Source organism: Mus pahari, chromosome 11, assembly GCF_900095145.1.
Source record: "Mus pahari chromosome 11, PAHARI_EIJ_v1.1, whole genome shotgun sequence".
In the NCBI taxonomy this organism is placed as follows: Eukaryota; Metazoa; Chordata; class Mammalia; order Rodentia; family Muridae; genus Mus; species Mus pahari.
In genome coordinates, this window is record NC_034600.1 from 40124020 (window position 1) to 40136976 (window position 12957).

The 12957-nt window shown below is 41.4% G+C and overlaps 1 protein-coding gene across 10 annotated transcripts in view; it reads left to right on the forward strand.

Moving 5' to 3' along the window:
• Positions 1–12957, forward strand: part of Pde4d (phosphodiesterase 4D) — a 1422283-nt gene that overhangs the window by 1251815 nt on the left and 157511 nt on the right. For all 10 annotated transcript variants that reach the window (XM_029543935.1, XM_021208481.2, XM_029543934.1 and 7 more), the window contains one exon: positions 1385–1434. In XM_029543935.1, coding sequence (XP_029399795.1) covers positions 1385–1434 — 50 coding nt within the window. The remainder of the gene's footprint in view (positions 1–1384; positions 1435–12957) is intronic.

Here is a 12957-nt window from a genome sequence, read left to right on the forward strand (position 1 = left end):
ATTGAGAAAATGCCTTACAGCTGGATCTCATGGAGGCATTTCCCCAACTAAAGCTCCTTTCTCTGTGATAACTCCAGCTGTGTCAAGTTGACACAAAGGTAGCCAGTACAGTGTCACAGTGTACTAGTTTAAACCTCAGCTTCGATACCCTAAAATGTTCAGCTTCTCAAAACTTATTACACACACACACACACACACACACACACACACACACACACACACACACACAATCAGCTCACCTGCCTTGAAGTTTGTCATAAGGATTAAGTGAGATTTAAAGTACACAGCACAAAACCTGGCCCACAGCAAGCCCTTAGTAAGGGCTACACACTAGAAAAAGCATGTGTATGCATGTGTATGCATGTGCATGCACATACACCAAAAAGACCTTGGGGGTTTTGCAGACATCTTGCAACATATGCGTTTCTTGAAGGATTTTTAAAGATCTCTGTCCTATGAAGGCCGCCAGGTATCGGCAATAACCTTAAAAAGTTCTACTTCCAACTCATTTGATGGATGTCTTAAATGATTTTTCTTTTCAACTCAATTTAGTTAGCACTGACCGAATGAATACTATACCAATTGTGTTGGCTTTAATAGGGGATGCAGCCTAGTGGTACAGCAGGCATAGGGGATGAAGCCTAGTGGTACAGCAGGCATTTTCCTAAGGGTGTTTACAATCATCTCATGGGATCTGTCAAACATCTAAAAAGCAGTGAAGAATACCAAAGGGCATCTCTTCAAGTGTATTGACTTTATAGGGCACTACAGTTCCTAAGACATCAGTTTAGACAAGCTATTAGTGACTCCTCTGACAAACATGCCAGAGATGCTTTGCAATGAACAAAGTAGAAAGGAAAATTGTTTACATTCTGTCTCTATTTCCACCATAGTTTAGAAGGAATCAGTCACTCATGGCAATGTATAAGAAATCACGAGACTATGCACCAGAAATCAGTCTCTAATACTGCACCAGGGAAAACTATTATACATTGAGCAAATTTAATGTTCACTCTCTGAAAGTCCATTTTGTTCCACATACCCTAACTGAGTTGAACACAACCAGACAATAAGAATGTCCTCTCCCGACACATGCCTGTTAAGTTTGTCTGTTTAATCCAGTATCCTTCACTTTCCCCGGATCCAGCCATGAGATTTAAGTTGACTTGTTTTCTTTTCTTTCTCCCCCCATTTCCATCTGGAGTCTGAGCTACAGTGAAGGGGCATCTAAGAACCTTACTGGCTAGTCTGAGTGACGTCATTGGGTTCATGTCACAGCTTTAAAAATAATTCTTTCAATTAGAATGGCAGACTCAAAGCAGTGTAGGATGCTGAAGTCAAAAAGCACCAACATTTACAACTTTGTGTTTTCTTTCTTCGCCAGAAGATCACCCATGTGCAACCAACCATCCATCAACAAAGCTACCATCACAGGTAAGAGATCTGTGGGAGGTTCTTGGTCTCCTGTCTGTTTATGAAGCCTTAGCCCTGTGCCCTGTGTTCTTAACATCCAGGTTATGCTATGGTTCTAAAACTTTAAAGAAATGAAGCCCCCCCTTTCTGTTTCTTCGTTGTCACTGGTCTCATACATTGGCTCTCAACCCCCCTAATGATGCGACCCTTTAATACAGTCCCTCATGTGGTAGTGACCCCCCCCAACCATAACATTATTTTCATTGCTGCTTCCTAACTGTAATTTTTGCTACTGTTATGAATTGTGATATAAGTATTTGTGTCTTCTGATGACTTAAGGTGATCCTCTGAAAGGGTCATTCAACCTTCATAGGGGTCACCATCCACAGGTTGAGAAATGCTGTCTCTTGTGATTTGCGTTTCTGCTATTCCTTGGGAAATATTTTCTGGTGTACCATGTTTTTACAGAGGTGACTTTGTGCTTGCTTGGGTTTGGTTTAACATCATTGTAGACACTTGTATCAATGAGGTTCATTGCCCATACAATGCTATCTTTGTTGTTGTGTGAGCCTTCTCCACATTGTCTGAATGCAACATACCTTAGTTAAAGTGGGATGGCAAAGCCAAACATACTGGTATGTGCTTACAGCCCTCATACTTGGAGGACTAAGGGAGAAGGATTGCAAATTCAAGACCAGCCTGGGCTACTACAAAGGAAGTCTGAGGTTATCCCAAGCATCATAGTAAGAACTGTCTCAAAAATAAACAAACAAACAAAACCAGGAAAAAGAATTGGGGCTACCAATAAGGTTCAACAGGTAAAGGTGATTGTTTCTAAGCCCCCAGTACCCATTTACCCATTTAGTGGAAATAGAACAAACTCTCATAAGTTGACTTCTGACTTCCACATGCATGCCATGGTACACATATAGCAACATACACACACACAAAATTTTAAAAAAAATGCTTAAAAATATAAAATGATGCATTCCTGATGAATGCCCAGTTTTATGTAAGAAGAAAAATTATTACTATTCCATTAGTTGTCAATAGAACCCAGAGAGCTAAGAACCAGTATATATATATATATATATATATATATATATATATATATATATATATATTTAGAATTAGACCCAGGACCCAGGAAATGGAGTTCATAAAGTGCTTGTCACACAAGCAGGAGGACTCCAGTATTTTCATAAAACTCTGGATGTGGCACAGAACACCTAAGATCTCAATGCCTGAGCAGTGCCTAAAATAGGGCTTACTGGCCTGCCAGCCTAGCTCAGTCAGGAAGCCCAGGGTCCCAGTGAGAGAGACCCTATCTAAAACTATCAAATGGAGAATGGTTAACAGAGATACCAGACATTGATGTCTGGGGTCCACATGCGTATATATCTACACACACACATGCATGCTTATACTAACACACACACACACACACACACACACACACACACACACAGGAAAAGTTCCCACAGATATTGGGGGGGGGGGGCGGAATACAAAGGAAGTAAAGGACATAAAAAGAAAATGATCCCTATCCTATTAGTCCGCGTTGGATAGGAGAGTTGACCTCAAGTGAACCAAATGCAGAAAGATGATCTCATTTTGCTGAACTTGCGACCAAATTGAGCTCATTTAATTGTTTCTTGAAACCTCAATTGATTCATTAAAATAATTGCCTGGAAAGAAAACCTATGATTTCTAAAATTACTACCAGAAGAAAATTAGCACATTCTCCAAGTTAGACCAATATTTTTGGTTCAAGTATCTTCTTTAAACCCCTATCTATAATCTGAGGAGGAGGAGGAGGAGGAGGAGGAGGAGGAGGAGGAGGAGGAAGAGGAGGAGGAGGAGGAGGAGGAGGAGGAGGAGGAGGAGGAGGAGGAAGAGAGGCCCTTACATGATTTTCAGTGAATATACTTTATGGAAAATTAACTATGTATTGACCAATGTGCTGGCTGGCTCTATCTATGGTCACCACATTGCAGATGATTCTGAAATAATTAATGTTGTTTTCTTACTTGAGCATTCCATCAAGTGTGTGTGTGTGTGTGTGTGTAGGAGGGGTCACATTTTAATAACTATTAAGCTATTGGTTCTCTCTTTACTGGTTGTCTCTGTCTCATCTGCTAATGATGATGTCACAAGGTACTGGTTTAGTATGTGTACAGTTCACCACTTTGGGTCTTGATCCTCATCAAAAGAATAAAAGTAGAATTTCCTACCTACTAAAATGAATTCTCCAAGGAACAAATTGTTTGGTGTTTTGTTATTGTTGTTGTTGTTTCTCTTCTTGCTGTTTAGAAACTCAGATTCAGTATAACTGGGCCAAACAAAGATGGAAGTGTGGAATGGGTCCCTCTTTTCTGTGCTACTTCCCGAGGATGCTGAGGGCATATTTTGTGAGCACATGCATGGAACCCAAGACCCTTGCTCAGACACCGCAGTGCAGCCCTCATGGAGAGGAGCTTCCCTCCTCCTCCTCTGCGCGTAACAGGCAAACCATAATTGGGGGGAGAGTAGGAGGCAATGTTCTTTTCTTCTCTGATATTTTTGCCTTGAGGGTGTATATCTACCTTGTAGGTAGAGCGACCATCTTCCCCCAAAAGCGATGTAGGATACGGGTGGAATGATTCCTGACCAACAAGCTATCTTGGTTTCTCAGGAAGCCATCTTGTACCTCCCTTCCCCCACAGCACTTTGCGGGTGCCCAAACCCAATTCATGGGAGAGTGGATTCACTCAAGGTCACAGAACTGGTCATAACAAGTGAAGCAGTCCCTGGGTTGTCTCTGCAATTTTTACATAACACTGACGCTCCTGAGAAGAAATCATTATCTGCTGGAATGAGGCAATTATGGTTAAGAAGGCCTCATTTGTACCTCTTACTAGTTTGTGACCTGGGGCTTATCTAGAATGGCAAACTAATTAGCTATCATTAACTGCTTAGAGCAGCTGAGCTGTTACAGACCACTGAGGACAATACACACACACACACACACACACACACACACACACACACACACACACACACTGACGAATGGAGTCTCATTCATTTACTTCCTAAGCTTTGCAAACCAAGGTAGGAACATGGGCAGGGAAAGCCCTCTTGTCTCAGTAATCTAGAAAAGCAAGTACGCTCTTAAACCCTAAAAGCTACCAACAAGAACAGTGATGGTACTGGGGTTGAGACTTGATACTTGACTGTCTGAGATTCGAGATACCCAGAAAGGATGGCACATCCCTCGGGGCTCGTCTATAATGCTAGAACCTATCTATCCTGCTGACATCCTGGGAGGGGTCGAAAGGAGTTTTTGATTTTGTTTTGTTTTGTTGTAAAGCCAGTGGGGATGCTTTCAGATAAAACCCGCCAGTGTGAACCCCAATTCTCTTCAGCTTTAATTGCTGACTAGAGAACGGGGATATGAGTACCCGCTATTCAGAACTGTTGCAAGAATGCAAGCAGATAAGTTACAGAAAGGGTAAACTCAGGTCGGCAGCTCATAAGTGGCCCCACAAGTATTCCGTTAGGCAGTCCTGTCCCTTCGCTTCCCATTTGTTCCTAACCCCTGTTTTGGCACGTGAGAGCAGAGGTTACAGAGGACTGCGGTGGTCTTCTGTCATTTCTCACTCCGTACATCTCAGCGATGCTTTTGTTCCATGCGGTAACACCCACACATTTTCAATGCTTCCTCTATCATGTAGGCTGGCCAACCTAGGTCCAGAGCCAGTTACTTGTACCAGAAGTAAAGAGGATGTCGAGCCAGTAGATGGCAGCAGAGAGGCAAAAATGCCCAAGCTCTGAGAGTGTGGGGACCAAGTCCTGATGAGGGGACAGAAAGTACTTTTGAGCGTTCCTTTCATTTTAAAACAAGGTTAAGAAAGCTATCTGCAGCCACCTCTCAGAACCTTGTCATTCTCAATATCACTTGCAATAGGTTTCTTAATTTTACTATTTTCATCCTCTTTTATGTAATCATATTCAATTGAGAATTTTCATGCAGGAATAAACCTCAAAGAAAATCTATTTAGATGCCTTTATTGGAGACGTGAGAAGAACCGAGGCTGCTGAGAGAAAACACTACTTTGTGGCTGACCTGGGAATAGCTCCTTATCCTTGCTCTGAGCCCAAGTCCTAAACCCTGACCCCCAACCATAATCAAACAAACAAACAAACACTAGATCGAATAAGTAAGTTGAAAGAATGCATGCTTACAAGACACCCCAGTGAATATTAAAGAGTGTTAATTCTTGAGTAACAGGTAGCTTTAGACTATTATGGACTTCAAAATCACAAAAATGTCTTGGCCCAATTTCTCATGGAAATGTCTTCATAGTTGGAGCTATTTGAGTAACATCTAGGAGTGATTCTAGAGGTAGGGAGAGATAGCCATCCTAAAACAGTGGGCTTTTTGCTTTTGTCTCTAAGGTCTCATATCAAAACAACACACTCCCTCTGTCCCTGTAGAGGGGACAGGAGAAGTGACAGGCAGAAAGCAATGTACACAGAGTTCTGGTCCAGAAAAAACACGGGCCATTCCACTTTGAATTATTTTAACCTGGATGCTCTTGATCCCATCAAGAAAAGAATGTTTACTCTGAATAGAATTCTGTCAATCAGGAAGCTGAGGATTAAAACGAAGTATCCAAATGCTAGTTAGTCAAAACACAGCTAGAAGAAACTTAATCTTCAGCTGTCATTGTTCTGAAGCACAGAGCAAAACTGAAGGTCCACTTGATAGGTTGTTAACCCAACCAACCAAGGTACTTAAGAGGACAATGGTTTCTCTTAGGATGTTGGCTACTTCTTTAAGCACTTTCATCTTATTAAAGAAAAGGAACCAAGTTGTATTTTTATTTTTGTTTTGGTGATAGTAATGATACCAGTAATTATTTAGATCTCTTTTAGTCTCTGTGTCCCATGCATGTGTGTGATAAAAAAAGAGTAGGATATATCATTCATAAAAATATACTATATTATATATTCACATATATTTAAAATAATATATATGGGGTGGGGCTTCCTATAAGAAATGAGATCCGTGTGTAAGGGCTTCATGGGTGCTGAGGAGACAATGAACTGCAAAGTGTGTAAGGACCACAGTAGAGCGAGCCATCATCAGAGAAACCCCGCCCCCCCATCATTGGCTTTATGGTATCACCTTTTAAATTGTCCTGTAGTAAGAGAAAATCTAATGCCAAGGGACCTGCCACTCCAGAGAAGTGCTCAGTGGGCTCTTTCTGGGTGTGCCTGAAATGTTGCTGATGCTTCATACTTAATAACTTTAATGAAAATTGAAGAAAGGTTACACATGCTCACAATTATAGACAGGTTGTTTGGAGGCCTTTGCTTATATATTTGATATATATAATAATGCCTAGGTATTCTGATTTTTTTTAAAAGATAAAACAGTTAACTTATGCACCCTGCCTCCCTAATAAAAACACTGCTAGTGAAAATGAGATTTGCCTGACTACATGTATGTATGACTCTTTTATTAGCTGAACTATTAGAATAGTAAGAGGCCATTTTCTTCCTTGCTTGCTTTATAGCTTGTGTTGCTGCCTCAGGCTTTTATTTAGACAATTGAGTTATAGACACAGACACAGACACAGACACACACACACACACACACACTCTCTCTCTCTCTCTCTCTCTCTCTCTCTCTCTCTCTCTCTCTCTCTACCTGACTTTTTCACCAGGAATTGGTAGAAGCTGTACTTGTACTTGGAATTACGACAGCAAAGACAAAGGACATGCCATAATCAATTCAACCATGATTCGTCTGAGTCTGATTTGGCTACTTGGTCATAACTTTAGTTGAAAGAATGGAGTGCTGCTGAAGGTTCCTTTAGCCAGCAAAGCCAAAGGTCAAGTACTGCCCCGTTCAGTTGTGAGCTTAAGTCCATGGTGAGCACAACGCTTCATCTCCAGAATGCGTTCATTCTATGTTGGAATCGTTCATCTGGTCAATGGTCATTCTCATTTTCTAGCCCCTGTGAACCATGGGAAACACAGTAAAGCTTAACTGCTAGTTTCAAAGAACTCACAAACCCAGAGGGAAATCACAGTGAGAGAGACTGAGATGCGGACAGTTCCACCTGGGGAACTCTGGGTGCTCGGTGAGGGCTCTGGTTTGGGGGAGCAGCAGCAATCAACATACGTGAGCCCCTAGGCCTGCTATTAGCACTTCTGATGCATATGGTGACTGGGCCTGGCTGTCATGGCAGAGCTCAGAAGCAGGTCTCCATGACGATAACCTTGTCTACATGGGGAGAGTACCAGCCCAGTGAGACTTGGTCTTAAAAAAAGAAAAAGAAAAAGGAATGACAACAACAAAACAGGAAAGAATATGGTGTTGTCCATAAGGGCATTAGAGGAAGATGACCTGAAACCAGAAACCAACAAAAGTGAGATATCGAAGCATGACCAGGTAATAGGGAACAGAAAAGGACAGTTTAAAGAGTGTTAGCAACTAAGCATGTGGCTGCAAAGGTAGATCAGATCAGCACAACCTTATGGAGCTCCGTATAAACAGCTTTGGTTTCATTGTACGTGACATAGAAAATCATCAGTAAGTTCTTTGGTTAGTCTTGTGTTACTGGGATTGAAACCAGAGCCTTCTGCAAGCTGGCCACGTGCTTTACCACTGGGCTGAAACCCCACCCCCAATGCCATCAATTTTTTTTTTCTTAGATGTTTGTATGGTTCTGAAGGTCAAACTCAGGGCTATCAATCGGTTTTCAATATGGGAACATACACGATAATGCTCTTGAGCATGGCAGCTGGAAACAGTGTGGGCCATGTACATGAGAATGTCCCCTAACCTGTGGCAGGGGGTAGGGAACAGAGATGCTGCAATAGATCATAGCAGTGTTCAGAGGAAGCCACTTCAAAGAATGAAGTCACATAGAAAGAAACATTGTAAGTATGTAGAAGTTTTAAAGAATCCCAAATATTAAATAACATTGAAATTATCATTAGGAAAGGTTTTCTTTTTGTTTGTTTGTTTGTTTGTTTGTTTTTTACTTTTTAAAAACAATTTATGTGAAAAAGATAAAAGTATAGAAAAACCTTTTTTGTTGCTTTTTTTGGTTTTGGTTTGTTTTTCGAGACAGGGTTTCTCTGTGAAGCCCTGGCTGTTCTGGAACNAACTCTGTAGACCAGGCTGTCCTGGAACTCAGAAATCCGCCTCTGCCTTCCAAGTCCTGGGATTAAAGGCGTGTGCCACCACTGCCCAGCAGAAAAACTCTTTGATCCTAAACAGCATTTTATAAACATGTATGTAGTTGAAGGTATTGTTGGATGTTAATAAGGGACTGCTAGGCACAGCTAGAAAGTCCATTGCTTCTTGGGCCTCAGGTAGCAGTCTCTCCTTACCTAGCAATGATCCTTCAGTGATGCTGTCCCTTTTGTTTATTATCAGAATGCTATGAGCAGGCATTATCTGTATTTTCCCATCCTTTTTCCTGTGGATGGAAGCCCTCTGCTGGTTATTGATCCCATAGCAAGACCATGCACCTTTTCAACTGAATAGGGAAAGTGACATACTATCGTAATATAACATAGTATGTAGCTAGAAAACCTATATGTTTTCAATGCCTACTTCTCATTGTATCACAGTGTTACAAAAACAGTCAGAATTCCCCTATGGGCCTAAGTCAAGGAATTCACCACAATTATTGTTGGGCATTTCTGAACCAAATCCTTGAGATTGGGTTCAGAGTCTTATGACCAACAAAAAGTCGCTGATAGAACATTTGATGTTCCAAACACAGGAGGATATTAAATAAAGTAGGTGAGAATACTGCCCAGGTACAGTATTATCATTGTAACTGATAAATAGTTGCCAATTCTTGTCTTTTTGGAAAATGCATACAATGGCACCCCACCCCCACATAACAGTGGAATCTATACACTAGATAATATGTATGAAGTGCTAGGGGGTCAGAGATACAAGTTGACATTATTATCTGACAACTTCGTCATCATGTTCGTCATCCTCAGGGTCGTCATTTCTGATATCTCTCAAAATATATACAAGGTTTTAATTAGCCTAGCTTGTTCCAGTTTGAAGAAAGAATGGAACGCCGTCTTGTGCATGTTTGTGTCCGAGGTAGGAGTGAGTTTGGGAAATATTAGGTTTAGTAACTGTATTCTTTTTTGTCTCCACAAACACTGTACAAAGTCTTCTTTTCAAAAACCCAAAGGAAAAGAATAACAAAAGCTGCATTCCTCGGCCACTCCTTCCACTCTCTAAGTGTTTCCCACCCATTGGAAAATTGAGAACTTTTCTAAGCATACTGGGAAATGCAAAGATTGTGTAAGGCAAAAGACTTAAATTTTCTCGGGAGCTAATTTCCCAAATCTGACTGTTTAAACATTACCCTGAGTTACTTAGCTCTCAATAGAGGAACAGTTTCTTCACAGTGTCCTGTCCTTCTGTCTCAAGAATTGCTTTAATATCAATAATACATACTCAATAGTGACATTTAGAAATGTTAACAATTGCCAATTTAGTATTGTATTTATGTGACTTAATTCCCCACCTCAAGGAGGCAGAGGTAGGTAAGTTTCTGTGAGTTCATCTTTGACCTGGTTTACATAGTGACTACCAGGCCAGTCAGAGCTACAGAGTTAAGACCCCCGTCTCAAAGGAAACAAAAGCAAAGCAACAGTATGGCAATACAAAGAGGTCGATACTGTTGCTATTCCATCTTTATCAATAAGGAAGTAAGCTAGGGAAGTAAAAGATACAGGAGCATTTCTGAGAAGGCTGGCTTGCTTCCAGCTTTCAGAACCACTTATCTTTAAGCCTTTGAAAGAACACTATCTCCACTCGTCAGGGTTGAGGCCAGGCAATCTCCATCTTTTTCCTCCTCAATAGCTTGTACGAAGACCCCTCATTGTTCTCTTGGCTACCACATTTCCAGACACCTCCCCAACTCTCCATCCCTCAAGCACCCTACGCCAGACATTTCTGAAGCCCAAGCATCCAGTGCTCTTTCAGTCTGTCTTTATGTCTCTAGTTTGGGTTAGAGCATGGGCAGCTCAAGAGAAGCATTTCCAGTCCATTGCATTGTCGTGGGTGGGAAAGCATGGTCGTTTAAGCATTCTCATGAGCCCATCTCCGTTATTTGCATATTTCACCCTGACTTATCATGTGGAAACTGTCATTTCTGTGTCATCCTGGGCTTGTGGCTTTATTCATTCAGTCTCTGATCTGGGCAGGTCTGCTTAAGCTCTGAGTATTCATGCAAGCATAAAGTATCTCTCCTGGGCCTTAGAAACACTAGAGTTTTGGGGGGACATAAAAAGCCAAAGTGTGTCCTTTCTATGGAGTGACAGGAAACATTAAGTCAAGTTTTTAAAAAGAAAAGAATATTTATGCATGAATGAATACAGGAGCAAACGAAATCAGGAAGGGAGGACAGGTTGGAGCAGGATGAAGGCTTTTCCTAGAAGATAAGGCCCCGTCAACAGGGTTACTTAGCTGGAAGAGTAGTAATGGTTAGGGAGAATGATAAAGGAAGTTGGGGAGGCTGAGAAAGAAGTATGGGAGCAAGAAAAAGAAAAAAAATAGTTCCAAAGTAGCCAAGAAAGGAAGTAGGAGAGGCTTGGTCATGGATCTTGCTGTAGTATGATGTCACTGGCTGTAAACTTGCTGTTATCTGGCAAAATTGCCTTTATAGAAAAAACTATATTCCATTCCTTCCTTAAATTGTCTTTAAAGTAACAAAACTATATTTCCTTCCTTCTTTACTTTCTTCCTTCCTCCCTTCCTTCCTTCCTTCCTTCCTCCCTTCCTTCCTTCCTTCTTTCCTTCCTTCCTTCATTCAATTTTTCCTTCACTGTCGGAACTCGAACACAGAGTCCTGCACCTGTTGGTCAAGTGCTTTAGAACTGATCTCCTCCAGCCCTAGCCTTCCCCACATTTATTGGTGCTTTACAGTTGAATGCAGAATGTTTGTGGCCCGCGCTCTTTGTTTACTTTCAAGTGTAGGAACCAAAACAAGATACAGTGTGCATCCCTACGATCTTTGCTCAATAGCAATCTAAGTGGGTGGTTGTTTAATAAGTTGTCCTTATTTAAATTTTTAATAAGGGATACAAGATAGTAGGGAACTACGGTTATTCATAACATCCTTCATTTTCCAAGAATATCGTTTAAGGGAATCCTGGGTTATGAGTTAGGTTTGAAAGTTCATTTGAAAGTTCATTTCTTGAGTTTCTGGACATGAATATTTACATACTGGCACACATTTAAGAGCTAAGAGCTCTTAGTAGCAGCCCCGTGTACATTCAGACAGGTATAAGTTCCCCACAAAGAAAGAATCAGAAGGACAATTTGAGGTTGTCCAGTATATCAAATTTCCATCTCTGAAACAAAACACATAGGATAATCACCTGAAAAGTAAAGACAAAAATGGTTTGTTCTTGTTTTTACTCCATTTCAGAGATTTTTATCCTATGGGATTTGACGATTTAACTTTGATCCTATAGCATTATGGCATATAATGATGGCAACACCTGGAAGAGGAGGCCTTCTTAGTTCATCATGTCCAACTATGGGAGACAGAAAGGAGAGAATCCCATATCCCTTACAACGGGATAGCCTCTGTGATATAACTCCCTTCAACTAAGCCCCATTTGTAATGGATTCTAGATATGGATCAAATATATCATATGGCCTTCTAGGGCTATTCATGATCCAAGCTACATCATCTAGAAAAAAGCATCCTGGTCCATTGGTGGGATGGGATGGGTTTCAATCCAATTGACCATGGAAGCTCACTGCAGAATACTACATATGTTACCTCCCTACAATGTCAGTTATCATGAAGCATAGTGTCCAACAGCAGGGTGGAAGAACTTGAATGTCCTCAAATCTGCTTCTCTAAAGCCACTGATTTCTCATTGTATGCTTCCAGCACAGTTCTCACCCCAACAAAGCCATGCAGGTCCCACCCTACTTCTGTCCATCATCTCAGCCTTCATTGTCATCTAGAGTTCCCACACTCTGAGCACAGCAATTTCCCTTACCTGGAAATAGTCATGCTTCTCTTCATCACACTCAACAGTAACCAGACCAGCGCCAGCAATTGCTAGATCTGTCGTATCCACAAGCATCATTAACCAGAGTGCCGATGGTCTGCTTAGAAGAGATGTTAAGATAAGTCATTTCCCTTCAGCGAATGACGGTCGGTGAATCCTGGCCGTGTCCCTGCTAACCATTTGACTTTGGGGGAGATTTTGCTTCTGGCCATTGTTTCACATCCATAATTTGAGGGTCCGAGCAGTGCATCCTGATATGCCAAGCCAGCCCTGAAGGAACTTCATATCAGGGGCTCCAAAGAAGAGTACCAGTAATGAGTATCTAACCTTTGAATGCACTAGGACAGTTCTTCCAGTCAAATCCAGAAGAAATGGAAGGCCAGCCTAGGAAAAGGTGAAGTTGCCTGGGTTCCTGAGTGAATAGCCATAACCAAGCCTAGAGAGAGAGAGAGAGAGAGAGAGAGAGAGAGAGAGAGAGAG